The 19,631-nt window shown below is 37.4% G+C and overlaps 2 protein-coding genes across 2 annotated transcripts; both read left to right on the top strand.

Moving 5' to 3' along the window:
• Positions 1-3,297: 3,297 nt before the first annotated feature.
• On the top strand, positions 3,298-4,010 carry KRTAP7-1 (keratin associated protein 7-1). Its single transcript, XM_017660411.2, has one exon. The coding sequence runs from the start codon at positions 3,363-3,365 to the stop codon at positions 3,606-3,608; it is 246 nt and encodes an 81-aa protein (XP_017515900.1). The 5' UTR covers positions 3,298-3,362; the 3' UTR covers positions 3,609-4,010.
• Positions 4,011-14,567: 10,557 nt separating this feature from the next.
• On the top strand, positions 14,568-15,141 carry KRTAP8-1 (keratin associated protein 8-1). The gene has a single exon (XM_073230403.1). It carries the CDS (start codon positions 14,608-14,610, stop codon positions 14,797-14,799), a length of 192 nt encoding a protein of 63 aa, XP_073086504.1. The 5' UTR covers positions 14,568-14,607; the 3' UTR covers positions 14,800-15,141.
• The last annotated feature ends 4,490 nt before the right edge of the window (positions 15,142-19,631 follow it).

The raw sequence follows: 19,631 nt of genomic DNA on the forward strand, positions 1-19,631 counted from the left end.
CTTTCCCTCAATTAGATTACATAGTGACTAGGCAGGTGTGGAGGAAAGAAGAGAAAGAAAAAAATGAAACTATCAAGTAATCTATAATCACGTATAGATTGATAGTGAATGAATTACATAGAAAGCTATATATTAAAATTGTCCTGGATCAGAACTATTTTAAATTATACTTTCTTATAATTTTAATAAAATAGTAAACCATACTGTTTTAGCTATACTCAAGTAAAATTATGTTAGCCATAAAAATAAACCCTTTTATTTCTGTTATCATCGTATTATCTAAATATTGGAAAGTGTGTTTAAAAAATAATTAAAATGTTTTGCAAGCTCTCTTAGTCTGTGTAAGGACTAGAAACACTCTTTGTAAGTCATTCATGCTGTTCTACAACAGTGTGGATTTCCTGCTTCCAGGTACATAGCAGCATTGCACTTATTGAGCCCTGAAGTTAGGAGTGGGTGTGGAACTTGCTTTAGAGAATGAGAAGAGTTCTGAAGTGATGCATGATGTTTGGTGGAAGTCGTTGGGAGCAAACATGTGCTGTGACACAGTATGTGTCAATGAGGTATAATGACAACTGTCAGCCTAACGCTTTGGATGAGAATGACGCCCATCCAAGATACCAACCAACCTGAGAGGGATGCAGAGTGGGAGTATAAAATACATCCTTCCAAGCATAGAAATTTTGGGGGGTTTATTTTAGCAACCAAATTAGCCTTATTTTATTGATAAGTTCTTCAAGAGAATAACAAAGTGATTTATGACACTTCGCAAGCTGAAACCTTTTAAAACATTAATGACATATCAAAGGCGTTACAGCAAAGTTGTTAAGAGCATGGCTTTGAAGGTAGATGGCATGGATTTGGAGCTCATTTCTGCTAATTATTGACCATGTGACATTGAGCAATTCACTTAAACTCTCTGGCCTCAGTTTTTCTTCTAAATAATCAAAACACCCACATCATATGATCATAAGTATTTGTTAAGTGCTTGGAAAAATGCATAGGAAGTCCTTTCACTATATATATAGGTAACATATATAAATAGTAAATATAATGTGTTTAGAACAGAGCTAGCACAGGGTAAGCCTTCCACGAATATTTATTATTACTGGTATTTAAAATAAAAACAAATACTGAATAACAATCAAATATTTGGCTGAGAATTTTCTCTGGGAAAGCCTAATAGGAAATAGGAAAAAGAACAAGCAAAAGACAGGTGAAAAATTCATAGGTGCGCTCAGGTGGCTCTACGTCTGTGGAGATGCGGGCCACACTGCTGTTACTTCCCTTTCTGTTTAGGTGTATGTGAGAAAGAGCAAGCACAGGGGAATAGAAAAGACAACTTAAGATTTTTTTTTCTTTAATTATTTCTATCACCCAGAGTAAAAGGGTACAGGCTACCTGTGACTGACCACACCTGTCAATGAGAGAGAAGCCGCTCAGGGCAATTTCAACAAGGCTAAGTGTAGAAAAATTCCTTGAAATCTCATGAAAGACTGGCCTGGAATTTATCTGGATGATTTATTCATGAGAATGACCTGAGATACCCATTAAAAATATAGATTTCCAGAATCTTATGGCGGTAGTGGGAGAGGAGAACTCGGGATACCTACACTTCCAACAAGTTCTTCAGGGCGGTCTTCTGCCTGCTTACATTGGATTCCAGTCCCGTGGTTCAGACGGAGTAACTGAAACACCACCGCCACAAGGTGGCAGCAGATACAAATTACAGATTCAAACGTCTGGTAGAATCAGAGGTTAAAAGTTTTCAACTAACCAACCACCCAACAGTTACGATGAAATGAGAGCAGTCACCTCTGTTCTCTTTCACAGACATATTTTTGAGTTTTCCAGATTCGCTGAGGTAGAGTTTACATAATTTGGACACTTGAGGACATAGTCGCTTATCATTTTAATTCATTTCTTTGTTAAAAACTGAATTTGAAAATAGACCTTATCTTTTGATTTCAACTATAAACTCTTGCAATATGTAATCAGTTTGTAGAATAAAGGAAACCATATCCACTTATGTAAAATGATCTGTAGGAAGTCCTTCTGTCAGAGAACTGAGAGAGGCAGAATCTTAATAGAGAGAGATTTCTGACAAATAACTACTTTTGTCTGTTGGGGTCTATGATTGTCCCTTAAGGGGAGAATAAGCAAAAGGAATTGGTATCCATGAAGTTTTCTTTTTCTAGTTTCGGAGGATCAAGACATTTTTCACCTATTAAAAAAGATCATTTCCTAAACATGTGAATTAGAATAGACTTAGTTTTGCTGAGCTTAAATTCATTCTGGTTTACCTTCACCAAACAGGAAATAGCCATACAGGGCAGAGTAGGAGCAGAAGTAAGTGTTGCGTTCTTGAATATAACTGGTATTTCATAATGGAGCACGACATCCTAGGCTTGTTTTACTAGGAGTCAGTAAGAACCAAGCATGGTATAACATGACTCTGAAAGTAGGCATCGTGCCACTCAGCCCCAGTGTGGCAACTCCACAAGAAGACAGCTTGGCAATGTTCAAAATGATTTACAAGGACTGTGTGTTTTCCATGGAAAAAAAAATTACATGTATTAACAAGGAGGATGCTCATAAATGAAATGCATGAAAATTACAGGTAGGTAATGAAATATATGAAAATTACAGGTAGGCTATACACAGCTACCTGTTAATTTGATATTCTTGCGGCTTCTGTCAAAAGACATGCTCTAATGGATAGTGCAACAATGCTTTAAAAATTAAAAAAAAATTCAGAAGGTGAGACTCATATAACATGAATGAACCATTTTAAAGCCAACAATTCAGTGTTATGTACTACATTCATGGTGTTTTGCAGTCACCACCTCTAGTTCCAAATAATTTTCTTCACTCCAAAAGAAACTCCATACCTATGAAGCAGTTGGTATGCCATTGTTTTTGAATGCTATATGGAGAGAATTTCAAGAACCTATAGGAGTGTTTACATTGTTGCCAAAACTTTTTTAGGGTGGCTATGTCAGTGGGGAGCAGTTTATAATCAGAGGACTTAAAGAGTCTCACACCATGCCAAGAGTAATTAAACTATGGTCACTAATGTAAAGAATTCAGCTGTGTTTCAGGGATGACCTCTGGCTTTGAAGGTAGACACATTCCTTTGAAAACAGAAAAGCCAACAAAAACATGGGCACTGAGTCTGCGGCTTCCTTTATGTGCATTTAATTAGCAAGTAACAGAGTTATTTATGCAAATTGGTGGGAAGACATCCGGACAAGGCCACCAGCTGGAGGTATAAAAAGCCCTGTGTAGGAGGAGACCATCATTCGCCACTTGGGTAACTTGCTCCTCAAAATCTACTCAACTCCTTCTCCACTCCTGCCACCATGACTCGTTACTTCTGCTGCGGAAACTACTTCCCAGGTTATCCTTGCTATGGAACCAACTTCCACGGGACCTTCAGAGACACCCCCTTGAACTGCGTCGTGCCCCTGGGCTCTCCCCTGAACTATGGTTACGGATGCAGTGGCTATAGCTCCCTGGGCAACATCAATGGACTGGGGTGCTGCTATGGCAGCAGCTTTCTGAGGCCTTGGGGCTCCGGCTCTGGCTTCGGCTACAGCACTTACTGATGGATCAATGACTCCAGGCAACTGCAAGACTCTCAATCAATTCTCTGTGCACAGAACCATTTGAAGAACAATGACTGTCTTCCTGCCTCCAGATGTGCTTAGGTGAAACATCTTCCATCTTCTTGGTGATGTCTTTCTTCCCAAGGTCCTCATCTCTGATGACGCTGAACAAACCATCTAGGTGTCAAATGCTAAACTGATGCTCATCTACAGACAAAGAAAGCATGATGTATTTCTCTGACATCCCTGAATTTTAGCAATGAAGCAAGTAGTTTGTGTCTTGTAGTTGCTTTGCTCATGTATTATTAAATTCTACATCAACATCAACGTATTACAATTGGACGTGGGTAGGAAGGGGTTTTGCTGTTAGTCTCTTAATAAATCTATTTCATTCAGCACAAATACTTTTGTTTTGGTTGTTTATTTTACTGTGTTTTTATTTTGAATTCATCAGCCAGTTTCAACCTATAATGGTTGATTTAAACAAATCATAATCTGATTTCAGACTGTGTGCCAGGATAAGATGATGACTACCATTTTTTCCCTTCATGTTGAGATTTCAATTTTTAAAAAGTCCCTAAAAATGTCCTAAATTAAATCCAATTATACCTCACTGGTTTATTGTTTCTGTTTGCTGATTATAAGCAGGAACAGTTTTCAGCTCTTGAATGCTAAAAAAAAAAAATTCATCTTTTTTATTAAGGACACAATTCGATTTTGGTTCTTCTCCCTCTTCCTACAGTTTATAAAACTCAGTTCTAGAGGTATTTGAACCCCACAGAACACTGGAAGAATCTCGATGACATGGACTTAGTTATGAATGCTGTTTTTAGAAGTTTCTAAGATTTCATCAATAAAGGGAAGCTAACAGTTCAAATCACATAGTAATTTTTTCTCTTTTTTATAGGTTTCATTTTTCCACCTTCTTCACCTCTGATTATACATATAGGTGTACTAAAAATAAAGCATTTATTCTTTGGAATGATAGTCACCATCAAAAGTACTTGATATGTGGTTTATATTCTTATCTTACTGAGAAATCTCTGTTTTATTGAAGCAAAATACTGTGTTTGAATTAAAGCTCATTCATTCACATACCAAATATTTATTGTACCCCTGTCTGTCTCAGAGAACATACTCAATAATTTTTCATCAACGTGTTGAATCTGTTTTGTGCATTCAAACTATTATATAGCCCAAGGTAAAATGCATTCATGTGTGCATGAAGTATTAGTGGGCTCTGGCCACTGTGTTCACAATTTTGAGGCTGTAAAAACACCTAAGACAGAGACTCTGGCTTGAGAAGCTATTTTCAAGAGATGGTTATTCCACAGATTCTCACCAAGTAGATACAATACCAACCATTGTCCTAAGTTTTGGAGACACAGAAATAAGTAAGACACAAAAATATGTCCTGGTATGTTAAATACACTTCATGTAATATTTAAAGGGCATTTAATAGTCTCCTATTTTAGTGTGCTATAAATGAATATCCAAGATAGACAGATATTCCTTACTCATTACTTATTTCCTTCCAAGGACTCCAAGTAGGAGATAGCCTGTGATAAGATCGATAACCATTTACCTTAACAAGCACATTTTTCCTCATTAAAATGAGGAAATTTAGTATTGATGTATACTATTATCTATCATACTATTACTGCAGTGCACACTCAAATTTTGTCAGTTGTCCCAATAATTTTGTCAGTTGTCTCTTGTGGTTATTTTTCCTCCTAGTCTATACATAATACTATAAACAGTGTTGTAGGCTTGCACAGATGTGAAGTTTGAGTATATAAACATGACCAGGAGAGGGGTGAGTAAGAGTTATATATCAAGACAAATACGGCTGTGCAAAAGGGAAAAAGAATAGGGCTATGAGAGGGTGAAGTGGGCTGTCATTGGCAAAGCTCCAGCACACTGAGAGGATGGCCTCTGGCAGGGACATTCCAGGGCATCAAGTACTGAAAGGGTAACTTAGGATCTCTACCAACTGAAAGAGTTTAGATTCTATCATCACGGCTAATGTATGCTTTCTATTCTAAAGACATAATTATGTTGTGCTTTGCCAAATGTACAATTTTTAAATTTTGATAATTTCAGATTTACAGAAAAGTTGCCATAATAGTGCAAAGTCCTACATGCCATGACTTATTCAATGTTTATATTTTGACCCACTTTATCACTATATACATGTAATACTATGTGCATATGTGTATGTGTATACATATGTGTGTGTGTATATATATATATAATATATGTAATATATATAATATTTACCTAGTGTCAAATCTACTTCAGAGTAAGTTTCAGACATCATTCACATTATCCTAAGATCAAGGACAGTATAACTGTGAAAATTAGGAAATTTAGTGTTGGTATAATACTATTACCTAACCCACAGTGCAAATTCAAATTTAATTAGTGGTCCCAGTAATGTCCTTGGTGGTCATTTCTCTCCCTGGTCCAGGACCCTATCCAGTATCTCATATGTCTTTTTTAGTCTTCTTTAATCTGGATCAGTTCCTAAGCTTTTCTCTGTCCTTCTTGATCTCAACCAATTTGAAGGATGCAGACCAAATATTTTATAGAATGTCCCTTGAGTTGGGTTAGTCTTTTTATCCTCATGATTAGATTTATATTAAGAATTTTTGGTAGAGATGCCATAGAAGTGATACTGTATTATCAGCACATCATATCAAGGGGCATATTTTTCAGTTTATGCAAATTTGGTTGGTATTAAATTTGATTACTTGTCCTTTAGGCTTCTTCAGTGTAAAGTTGCTATTTCCCCTTTTGTCCTTAATTAATATGTGTTGATACTCTGGCACCGTGTAAATATCCTATTCCTTATCAAGCTTTCACCCACTAACTTTAGGATCCATTTACTATTTTTCTTATTTTATAAATCCTTTTATGTTTGTTGGTTGGCATTCCACTGTAAGAAAGAAACATCTCCATTTATTTTTGTGTGCTTATTTATTTGCGTTAATATTTACATCAACATGGACTTGTGGATTCTTACTCAATATGTTATAATCCATTAATATAAGTATTAGTTTTGATGCTTAAATTATCCCAGATTTGGACAGTAGAAATGCCTTCATGCAGACTCCCATGTCCTTTAAAAATCACCCCCATCACTATTTGATCAATTTCTTACTTTCTGGCTCAACAAGATGTTCCAGGCTCATCTTGAACTTTTATGTTCCAATCAGAGAATCAGTAATTTCCCAGGAGCTCTAGATTCTTGGTATTTTCCTTAATGTCATGAGTCCCAAGTCTCTCTGGGAATCTGAAGGGAAGATTGGCTTGTGAGCCGCCTGCTCTCAGAGTTCCTGTGGCGGCTTCCTCTTTTCTATTTTCCCTCAATCTCCTTTCCACCATCCAGAAATTCAGTCAATCTCTCCTCAATCAATATTATCCTTGTAATTCTCTCTGTCATTTTGGCTTCCACCATTTACTACAGTTTAATGGGTTGTGGGGAAAGGGAAGAGAAAATCTGTATAGGTCTGATAGGTCTGTCTGCCATTTTGAACCTAAAAAATATAAACAATTTAAAGAGGGGCAAGAAGGCAGTAAGTACAATAACTTTTCTCTCTCTTGCAGTAACTATGGGGCAGATACCACAAGAGAAAATTTCACTATTCATTTGCATAACAGCTTTTTGAGGCAGGCTTCATTTTCTACCATATTACTGAAAAGGAAATCAATATCAAAAAGTACAATAATTTGAGCAATATCATTTATTTGTAAAGAAAAATACCAAGATATAGCCATCTAGGAGGGTCTGGCTCTAAGTCCATCTCTCTATGCTAACCTAGTTATGTAGCACTTTTAAAGTCATACAACTCTTTCCCAGAAACATTCCTGCTCAATATTCCTCTTATGCCATTAATAATTATACCTTATATATACATAGTCATTTACAGTTTACAAGATATTTCCATAGAATTCTATTTAATTCTTTTCTCAATGAGATAAATTTGACAAATAGCATTATTAGTTTCAGGCACACAAAATGATCCATTTATATATATGGCAAAATAATCACCACAGTTAAGTGTGAATGTCAATCACTGTACATAGCTATAATTTTTTTCTTGTGATGAGAACTTTTAAGATTTACTCTCCTAGCAACTTTCAAATATACAATAGAGTATTATTAACTATAGCCACCATGTTGTACATTACATCCCCAGAACTTATTTATAACTGGAAATTTGTTACCTTTTGACCACCTCCACCCATTTTGCTCACCCTGCAGCCCTCCACTGGCAACCACCAGTCTATTCTCTGCACCTATGAGTTCAGTTTGTTTTTTGTTTTGTTTTGTTTTTTCCAGATTCCACATGTAAGTGAGATCATATGGTATTTGTCTTTTTCTGTCTTATTTCACTTATTTCACTCAGCATAATGTTCCATCCATGTTACTGCAAATGACAAGACTTTTTAATTTTTTATGGATGAATAATATTCCAGGGTGTGTGTGTCACATTTCCCTTATTCATCCATGGGTACTTAAGTTGCCTCTATGTCTTTGCTACTGTAAATAATGCTGCAGTGAACACAGGGGTGCTGATATCTTTTCCTGTTTGTGTTCTTTATTTCCTTTAGATATATATCCAGAAGTGGAATTGCTAGATCACAAGATAGTTCCATTTTTCATTTTTTGAGGAACCTCCATACTGTTTTCCATAGTGGCCGTACCAATTTACATTCTCACCAGCAGTGCGCAGGTTGTTCCCTTTCATCCACATGTTTGTCAGCACTGAATTTTGTTTAATTCTAACAAGTATCTTGGGAGATAGGTATCATGAGGAAATTGGTGAAAATTAAGCAATTTTCCCAAGTGGGTAAATATTCACCCAGTGGGAAAACTGAGACTCGAGCCAAGGTATTGAGCTGAGGTCTTCTGATTCCTCTCATACCACTGATAAAGGAGGTGGAACATTAACTATGTGTTTGCTGATTTAACCCTAATTGATGTCATCAAGACTCTCCAGTATTTTCACAAGCTTGCTAAATAATTTCTTTATCTTGATACCATTATTTATCTTGATACAAAGTCCTCAGCTTTTCCCTTCTCATTATCTCTAAGACATAGTGTCAGGTCTTCATTCCTAATATTTCTGCTTCAGTTTGTACCTTTATCATTTCTTGCTTGCATTACTGTCCAGTCTGCCAGCCAATCTCCAAACCATCTTCCATACAGCAGACATATGATTCTCTCAAAATTCAACTCTGATAATGACTTTCTTTCACAAGTTCTTTGATTTTTTTTTTTGTTTCTTCAGGAAAAGATCAATTAATAGCTCACAAGACTAGTGACTTCTCTAGTTCATTTCCGTTCTGTCCTTAAAATGCTTCCTTCTCCTTCAGGGGGACCGTCCTTAGTTCTTTGCTCCTTCTGTTCTCTTCTTCATCCAGTGAACGCACAAATCCTTCAAAAGGTCTTCTCCACCCCAGGAATCTGCCAGATGGATTTCATCCGATTTGAAGTTCCGGTGTTATATATGGATGTAGCGAATGTTCTGGCTTGCCATTAGTGCTGTCTGGGCTGCTGTTTATCTTTGTTGCCCTCACTGATTGACAGGTCTGAGTCCCTCACAATAGCGTGTATGTGATAAGCTCCTTGAGGACAAGCACCGTATCTTTTCTATGGTATATCACCAGCATTGTATCTTAGGCACTTGGTAAATATTTGTGGAGTTAATGTAATGATTTAAAACCTTAGAGAAAAAGTCTAATCCCCTTGCTGCCTAACATATGGTCAGCAGACAAGAAACACCAACATCATCTGGGATCTTATTCAAAATACAGAATCTTAGACTCCTCCTTTCATCAAATTATATCTGCGCTTTTACAAGCTTCTCAAGCGATTTGTGTGCACATAAAGTTTGAACTCCGGTCCAGTCCTGTTGATCCTTATCCCAAAGGAAGTAGAGGGGGAGGTCCACCTTATTTTTGATTTATAAAGGGTGGCTGAAATTTCCAGCAAAAAAGTCAGGTTTTGTTAAAAATTATTTTCCCTCTGCTTTTGCTCTATTTTTATTGTTACGGGAAAACCAGTTTATGTTTTTCATTTCTATTGAGGAAAGAGGAAAAGCATTTAAAATTGTATTGGGAGAGCTTTCTATTAGATAAATCGGAAAATTTCTTGCTTCTAAAGCCTACTGGGCAGAGGCCTCTTAGGATATTCTGTAAGACTCCTGAATGTGTTGCATATAGTTGTCTGTTCCTCAGACACCAATTCCTTTCCAGGGACTTGCCTCTGAGTCTTATGACATTGTCTCTGACAGTGGTGTATGCACTACAGCGTCCTGCTGTTTTTTCTTCCCTTTCTGATCATTCTCCCCTGCTGGTAATCTGCTTTACAAATGTGCCTCATTATTCCCATTTTGAAATGTCCATGTTGAATGCACTCGTCTGCAGTTTCAGAATTTACAAACCTTTCCTAATGAACAACCTTAAATTTAAAGATGATGTCTTTGGGATATGGGTCCTAATCTTTAGAAATTAAATGTATTTATTTTTATACTTAGTTTTTGGTCAGCAAAGTCTTTGAAGAAATGGTGTTTTCAGTAGATTGAGCTTGCCATTATTTGTTATTTGGCAGTACTGTGAACCATTATTTTCAAGGTCATCAGAAGGACATGACTTCAGGCCTTTCAAAGGGCAAAGCAGTGAGTAAATCAGTTGAAGTGCCATGCTTCCTCTCATCGGTGAGTCTGTATTAGCACAGAGGTAGCACAGCAGACCATGATTTTTATCCTTTAACCTTCAACTAACTCAGCTTGCAGGTGGGTGCTGTGCTTTAAATTTGTACACATTTCCACTTCTGGCTCTAACTCTCTGTTTGTGACATAAGAAGTAGACCTCAGCTCCTCTGTTAGCATTACTAAAAACTAGAGGGTAGGTGTTAAAAATGACTTTCCTATCCCATTGGTGAGTAAAAGCTTACAGCAAAAACATGCCTTCTTTGGAAGGACTCTTTCATGTCAGTTGTGAAACACACATGAGGTGTTTCTGACAAGATTCAGTGGGCCTATTACACACCCAGGCGCTGCTGTGGTGTCACGTTGTTTCTTAAGGAAACCACATGAGTTCTACATCAAATAGCAAGCTTTGTTAATTAGGTGCTTGCTCTGACAAATAACCAAGGAGCCTCACAAATGTGGTTTAGCCCCCAAAGCTCTGAGTAACCAGGTATTGAAGTTGTGTTTTAAGTTGGCCCCAAGACTTGGTCAGCAAGTTCTGGCCCTAACATGTGACACTCTGGGGTCTGGCAACCATACGTGACTGCACATGACCTTGTATTTAAAGTGGTGTTTCTGGCCCTAGGCCTTATTGACACTTTGGGCTGGATGGGTCTTTGGGGTGAGAGGTTGCTGGCGTGGTGGTTGTGTGGTGCGGACCTGTGCTCCTACCCATTAGAAGCTGAGCAGCATACCCCCAGTCATGACAGACATGTCAAATGTCCCCTGGGAAGCAAAGTTGCCCATGATCATAAGTCACATCACATCAACTCTGGTTATTAAGGCTGGCTATAAGGTGTCCCCTTTTTCTTCAGCATTTTACACTCATTTTAAACTACCCCCCTACTTCTGGTAGAACTGTCCACTCTCTCCTTCACCCCTAAAGCCTACAGAGGGCTGTGTGGATCCTGAGGGTAGAGCATGTATAACATTTTATTTTCATTTATTTATCATTTTCCATTTAATTTTCATTTCTCCTTCATCTTTAGATTTCTAGCACCTAACAGCATGTTTGGAACATAGTAGATGCTCAATAAATGTCTGTAAGAATAAAATTTTTGAGAAGATGAATGGCAGATAACTTTTGTATTTCAAAGTTGTGACTGATATATATTCTAAAACTCATCTAAAGTATGGGCTTATCATTTCTCTTTCATTTCCTATATATTGAAAGCTGAAAATTTCATATTTGAAGCTGATAAGAATGGCTTTATTGTGCAGCTGGAATTGACTCTATTTCTAAGATCTGTACACAATACATTTCTTGCTCCTTTGTAGCAAACCAATGAACAAGTTTTTTCCCTATAGTTATTCATGTCAGACCTTATTTGAAGTCAAGGAATTATTAAAGGAGAAATCAAATCTATTAGATAACATCTTAAGATTGTTACTAAAATTAAAGAGTCATGAACCTTACTTAAGCCCATAAATATCCAGCCATGGTTAGTCCAATATTATGTCAGTTTGTATGTGAGACCGTAATACTTTTCTCTTTTTCTAATCTCCGTCTCACATGACTTTTTTTTTTTTTTGAGAAACTCACAAAAGTAAGACATTTTAACTGCAATTGGTTTCGACTGCTGCTGATTTCCACCTGGGGGCCCTGTGAGCACACGTCCCCTCATGTTGGGAGACACTGGAGAGGCCACAGACCTTTCTGGGATCTGGCTAATGAGAAGTTGAGTAGGAGATACATTTTATTTGGATATGGACAATACAGTGATGTGGTTTGCAGTCACTTCTGGGTCTAATTAGGCTATTTCCAGCCATCCTCGAGTGGTGATGGCTCCCGGGAATTCTCTACCACCTACTCTCCCAGTTCACCTGGAATCGGTGACGTGAAGTTTGCAGGACTAGAGTTCACATCTTGGTGTGAATTTGTCCATAGCATCCAATGGGGGATGAGTAGTGATGGAGAAAACATTTTGAAAGGATGGAGCCAGAGCATCAGTGGAAAAAGTATCATGGATGTGTGTCAGGTGGTTAAGTAATAAATTTTTTTTCCAGGATTTTGTAGCCTGCATAATTTTTGTTAGTGTTTAATTTTTTGTGAGTTCCTTTACCATTTTAACAAATGCTTTTTTTTGTATTATTTAGTATTTGTATTTTGTATTCTTTTTCATAAGGAGAGTTCTTAACATTGTATAAACTTTAGGCTCTATTAAACCTAGATGCCCCTTAGATAAACGTATGTCAGAATAAAGCTTTCCTAGGCCCAATGTAGGATTAAACTAGTTACCCCTTTTGATTTTAAATGGCTTGTTAACAAACAGTGTATTTCCCTAAACTTTTATTGTTTTAGGGTCTCCAGTAGAATTGCTAGAGAAAATTCAGGATGTTCTCTGAACAAAGGGCTTAATTTTAAATGAGGATATATTTTAATTTTTATTCACCATTACTACTCAGATACAGAGTTGGATATTGCGTCTTCGTGTACAAAACTAGCATTTCATTCAGATTGGGTAGGCACTGGGAGAGCAACTGTTTACAGAGACCATCATAACTGAACTTTGGAATTAATTCAAATCTTTTTTTTTCCCATTGTACCATGCTATTTTTTGTTTAACTTTTCATTTTTCCAAATGTTACTAGCTTTTCTTTATGGAGCAGAGCAATGTGATGATGGTAGAACTATAATGTGAATCATTCTATGAGTTTTAGGGAAGGATCTGTGTTGCTATCTTTATATTTGGGGAGCAAGGCTAATTTTAATTCCCTGGCCTTATTTAGCTAGAAGTCACATGAAGTGTTTGAGTTTTGAATGCTGAATCATTAGGTGGTCATAGAGCATTATTCATGAAGGAGGTTGGTGAGACAGCACTGCATATGTTCAGAAAAAGCCTCTTCCATAAGTAATCAATTAGTGGTTAGAACACTGACACAGTTTTGTATATTTCCAAGTATGTCATCTTGACCTTGGATTCAACCTGTGACTTCCATGTGCTCCCAGGGATTTACGTCTTAGCTTCTGGTAACAGAGAGAAAAGTTTCCTTTGGAATTCAAAGTAAAAATTTGGGAGCTAATATGTAATACATATTCATCCTATGGCTTTCTAAGAATGATTCCTTTCAGCTTTGTGCCTTTCTAGTTCTGCACCATGTGGCCTCCTCTGCTGTATTTTCTGTGAGTTTTCTACTCAGTGCCATTCTGGAGAATCTCAACGCAGGTCTCAGAGAATAATTTACTAGGTTTTGCATGACCCAATAGAGTTTTGATCAATTTGTATTTGGGAACTAAATTTCTACTTAGAGAGGAATGACTTTCCTTCCCTATCCTGGGCTATAGGAAGTAAAATGTTGATATAATATTGTCACCTTCACGAGATCATCACATTTGTTGGATAAACTGGTTTTACTAGATCTAGTGGAAAAAAATCATACATTTTAGAATAAAATTTCCCATTGATTTTTGTATTTGTTAACTTGTTACTATTTTCAACATTTATTTTAAAACATGTGTCAGACCAACAAATCATATTTGGTTCACAATTCATTCCTAGAACTAATCCACAAACTCCATTTATTTATATATTTACATTTGTAAGATTATTAGTTCTGGCAGTTGTCTAGAAATGTGATATTAGGTATAGTCCAGGTGGGAATTATAATTAAGTTTAAAATTTTAACCAATCTTCTAAACAGGGTAGCTATAGATGGAGAAAAATAGGGGTCATTGTCATGTGCCTGGTGGCATTTGTCTTGCATACTACCAAGAAGATTATTCTTTAGTCAAGTAAATACTAAAAACATTTCAATTTTTAGATGGACTCACTATGCATTTACTATTTCATTTATTAACTTGCTGAACACTTATTTGTTGAACTCCAACCATGTGTTATAGAAATTCAGAAAGAAAGAGGACTGATTAACAGGTACCAACCTAAGAATATTACTTGGTTTTATAAAGCCCATTTGCAGAGAACTATGTTTAAGGTCTCTAAGACCTAGTGCTTTGAAGTCACTGCAATACATTTTTATGAAGGGGCACACTTTATTTGAAGGAATCCCATGTTCTGTCACATGAGAGCTTTCCTAAGCAACTGTAAAGATATCTTCAGCAAAAGGAAAACAAATTAATGAGCTTTTTGTGATGCAAATTGGTGTCAGGAATGAAAATGAGGGCCTTGTGTCTCTCACCACACCCCACAGCCAGGGTATATAAAGTAAGTCCTGGGACTAGGGAGTCCATCATTCAGAGGAAACACATCATCCTGCTACTGAAGCCCTCCACTCCTGACACCATGTACTGCAACGACTTCTCCGGTGCTGCCTTCCCAGGATGCTACTGGGGTAGCTACGGCTACCCACTGGGGTATAGTGTTGGCTGTGGTTACGGCAGCACCTACTCCCCAGTGGGCTATGGACTTGGCTATGGCTACAACGGCTGTGGGGCTTATGGCTACAGAAGATACTGGCCATTTGCTCTCTACTGATTTGCTGGAATTCCTGAGGCATAGAATCTTCTCTCCCAAGGATGAAAGGCACCCTTCTAGGTCCCTCCATTATTTACATCTTTAGTCTTCACTTGTTCATCAACCTCCTCACTGCTGCTTTTCAGACCTAGCATCAGAGTCCCGAGAGAAGAAAATGAAAAACCAGATGCTGCCTCCAGCCACCTTCCCTGGATGACCTTTGTTGGGACATTTTCAGGGGCTTGACACCCAACCATGCATGTCTTCTGAAGGTTTCACTCTGCTCAGACTCTTCTCATGACAAAGTTGTGGATGTGTGTGTCAAATTCTCAATAAACTTGTCTCAACCAGCATAATCCTCTCACTGGAGTGGTTTCCCTTTTTGGTGTGCGTATGTTTTCTGTTGCATTGAGTGGGGAGGGAAGTGGGTTAATTTTTCTCACATGGGTGTTAGAAGCTGTGAGAAAGCAAATAATCCTTAATCTTGGGGGATAAGCAGGCAAGACGGGTCTGCTTGTCATGAAAAAAATCTATCTTAACCTTCCCTTAACTATATGATACCCACCTGCAAACCTTGGGCCAGGAGCACACCATTCATTGCTTGGTGTCTCATCTCACCATTCCTGTCATTCTTCAAGAAAACCCAACATTGGGAGACATCAGTTATTTCCTTATTAGTGCAAATGAAACCCACTGTATTCCCTTTTCCAGGAACTAATGATCATAGAATAAAATATCATGTTCCCTATTTAAAAATTCTGGGGTATCAAAAAAATAGAATTACAGGTGTATTTGGGATTCTGAAAGTCTTTTAGGGAATGGGATAAATCACCTACATCAAACCATCTAACATGTCTACTTTACAGCTTAGAAGCACTAGGTTTGAAAAAACTGTAGAAAGCTTCTTAATCTTTGTAGAATCAATACCAGATAGTCAGTTTTACTCTTAAAAGATATGAGCACTTTTTCATAGACCTGAGGAAAAAAGGAAATATTTTTCCTAGACGAGGAAGTATATCTCAAGATATATCAGCCTTTCTCTGTTCCTTTAGAGAAGAAAGCAATATTCCTTTTACTAGCCAGGTCAAAGATGTCTCAGTCCTCATGTTGAAAGCATTTTATGTATAGTACATGTATTTCTTGGTAACAGCAGGATTTGGCTTAAGCTTGCTGTTGTATTGGATATCTGTACATTGCTTTATTGCAAATGATTTACCTTGTAGCTAAAAATGTAAAGGCTATTTGGAGAGATCATTTTAGAAGAGAGTATTTTCTCCACTATTTTTCACTCAAGAGATATCTTCTAAAAAATTCTAAAAACATTTTGTTCAAGGGTATTTACTTAGTAGATTCTTTTCCAGTAGGCTATTGTTATAGCCAATAAAATATCCAGTTTGACACTTTCTGGAGGCTGCATGTTAATTCATGCTGAGAATTTTAATTTACTCAAACAAGCAGGTTATAACAAAACAGGGAAAGAAAAGAGGGGTTTTTCAAGATTAGATGATCATATTGAAATTACAAGATGTCTATTTCACTGCTCTAGAATGATGATTGTGTTATATACAATTTGGCCTTGAAGAGACCTCAGAGAATCGAATCCACTGTTTCTGAAATTTTGATATGTAGGAGAATCATTTGTGTGGCTGGCTCAAAGTGTAAATTCTTATATTTCACTCCTAGGAATTCTGACTTGGTAACTCTGAGGTAAGGTACAGAAATCTGAATTTTTTCCCAGCTTAATTGAGGTGTAATTGACAAATAAAAATCGTATTTATTTAAGGAGTACAACAGGATGTTTTGATATGTGTATACATTGTGAAATGATTCTCATAGTCAAGCTTATTAACATATAATTTACCTCATATAGTTAGCTTTTTTCTCAAGTATATGAAAAGGTGCTCAACATCACTAATCATCAGGGAAATACAAATCAAAACCACAGGACATTTCACCTCACACCTGTTAGAATGGCTGTAATCAAGAAGATAAGAGATAACAACTGCTGGTGAAGATGTGGTGAAGAAGGAACCCTATGGGAACCTGATGGGAGTATAAATTGGTTCAGCTGCTATGAAACACAGCATCGAGTTTCTCAAAAAGTTAAAAAATAGAATTACCTTATGATCCAGCAATCTCTCTTTTGGGTATGCACCCAAGTGAAATGAAATCATTATCTTGAAGAGATACCTGCACCCCCATGTTCACTGCAGCATTATTCACAGTAGCTAAGATATGAAACAACCTAAGTGTCTGTGGAGAGATGAATAGAAAAAAAAAAAGGCATATGTACAATGAAATACTATTCAGCCTCTAAAAGGGGGGAATCCTGTCATTAGCAACAGCATGGATGAGCCAGAAATATAAGGTTTTTAGAAGCACTCCCAGTATTCTAGTTCAGGTGATCTGAGGTCCAGACTTTAAGCAGGACTCTTTTAGGCCATTACACGCAGACACACAGATGCACACACACATTAATTGGTTAATTAATTTGTGCCCAGGCAACTGAGTCCTGATAAAGGAAAACTGATTCCATCTCAACAAGATAAGGGTAGAGGAAGGAGTCCTTTATGTCCCCAAAATTACATTGAAGTACAGGATCTGTACCTGGCACCTTTCAACTACAGCACTGGGGATGAAGGCTCTGAAGCCATGCTCTGTTTAAATGAAAACACATATTACTGAATGACTTTATGAACTCATATTTTTCTATGTAATATGAAAATGTTCTACATTACTTGGTGTCATTCAGTGATTTTTATCTGTAACTCACTTCCATTAACTACGGTTTTTTAAAAATACCTATTCTCAGATCCCACCCTTTGAAATTCTGATGGGAAGATTTTACAGGGGTCTGGGAAGCTGTATTTTTTTTTAAAAAAAAAACCTCCATAATTTACCTTTGTGCCACCAATTTGGAACAATTACAGGACTCTTTTTTTTCATTTTCATTTCACATCCTTTTCAGCTTCCTCCATGTATTTTGAACCTAGGAGCTAGGATGTTTCATCCATATTTATATATGATTCATAAAAATGAAAACATAATAAATAACATTTTATGAATAAAGTGAAAGAAGAGTAGAAGAAAACATTTGATGCAACACTCAGGTTCAGCTGTGGTCTGTGGAGAATTGTCAGGCAATGATTTCTAATCATAGATCAGGTATGGTATTGAGCTGAGCCGTATTGTAGTATTTTGCACATAGTAGAGACTCAATGGACATGACTGGATTGCCTGACAAATTTCTGCAATAAACATGAAAATGATGTTAAACAACGATTTGCTAACTTATTGTAACTATAATTTATAGTCATTTGTGTGTTAGAAGCCTGATGTCTGTGCATTTCATGACTTGGATTCATTTCAGTGGGTCACAACATGAAGAGAAGTACTGTTTTTATTTCCTATTTTCCTACTTAAATAATTAATTATCTTAATTATCTGAAAAACTAAGCTACATGTATTTGAGCCTGTGAGAAATAGAGCCTGTAGTGAATAGAGCCTGTAGACTGAGAAAGGTGATTTGAGTATTAAGGACATAGTATCTACAGGAGAATCTTTGAGAAAGAGAGAGAAATTTCCTTCCTACATTATAGAGTGGTTCAGAGTAATTCTTGGAAGGAAGACACAGCTAGAGAATGCCATGAAGTATTTTCTTGAGTTATGAGTCTGTGAGTAAGTGTTGCACTGACAGGATCACATTGCATAACCTTCACTTGAATCTAGAGTGCAGTGTTATTTCTACTTTGCTTACTGTTTTCTTAATGACTTGTTTCCATAACCAATTTATCTCCATAAGGGAGGGATTTTGCACATTACAAGTGACTTTAAAGATTTGTTTTCAACATTTGCACGTTTTATGTATAAAAAATACTCTTGTGTCTTTCACTAACATCTGTAACCTGGTTTCAGGCTTTCTGTTCACTCTCCTAACCCTCTGTTGTAGTTGCCAGGCTCTCCAATTTCTTGATTGCTTACAAGGAATGATTCATTAGTTGTAGCTGAGTATAAGAGTGCTAATTTATACCTAAACATCTGATACACAGAAGAGGTTTAAAATTCCAAAGACTTTTCCAACCTAACTTTGATAGAAAATATGGAGGATTCCACAGGGGAGATGGTGAAGTAGAGAGAGCCTGAATCCACCTTCCATCTACACACCACATCTACACTACACACAGAGTATTTCACCCTAAAGAAGAATGGAGACCAAAGTGAACACCTTCTGTACAATGAGAGACAGAAAGAGTAAATAAAAAAACCCTCAAAAGAGCAGGAGAGATAGACACATAGGAACCCTACCCCCAGCACTGTCACTGACAGAGGGGAGGGGAAGACATATTGCTGGGAGAGTCAGGTATGGACTTCCTTCCTTGAGGGATAGGAAAGAAGTCAGTGGTTTAAAGTGCAATTAGACCATAAGCAAGAGTACCTAAGTTTAAGAACTAAACATCTGCCACTTGGCAAGGAAACCACTGGAGGCAATCTGGGATAGGGGAGCTGGCCAGAACTATTTTTTGCCTCCTTCCTCCCATTTTAGTGTGGCTGAGAGCAGGATCTGGGGGTGATCCAGCAGTACTGCCTTGTTGCCTGCTGTTATCCACCAGCCTAGCCCCTATCAGCAGGACTAGAAATCTCCCCAGCTCACAGACAGCATGCACTAATCTTTGGGCTGGTGCCACTGAGGCAACTCCCCAGAGCAAAGTGGGGAAGTTGTGTGTGGGCCTGACCCCAGGCCATGAGTTGGACCCAGTGGGCACAGGCGAAGGAATTCCCCAAAGCAGCCCAGAGTGTGCAGGGGCTGCAGGGGAATGCATGCATGCACAGTGCCTGATACCAGCCATGAGAAG

The sequence above is a fragment of the Manis javanica genome, chromosome 3 (assembly GCF_040802235.1).
Source record: "Manis javanica isolate MJ-LG chromosome 3, MJ_LKY, whole genome shotgun sequence".
NCBI lineage: Eukaryota > Metazoa > Chordata > Mammalia > Pholidota > Manidae > Manis > Manis javanica.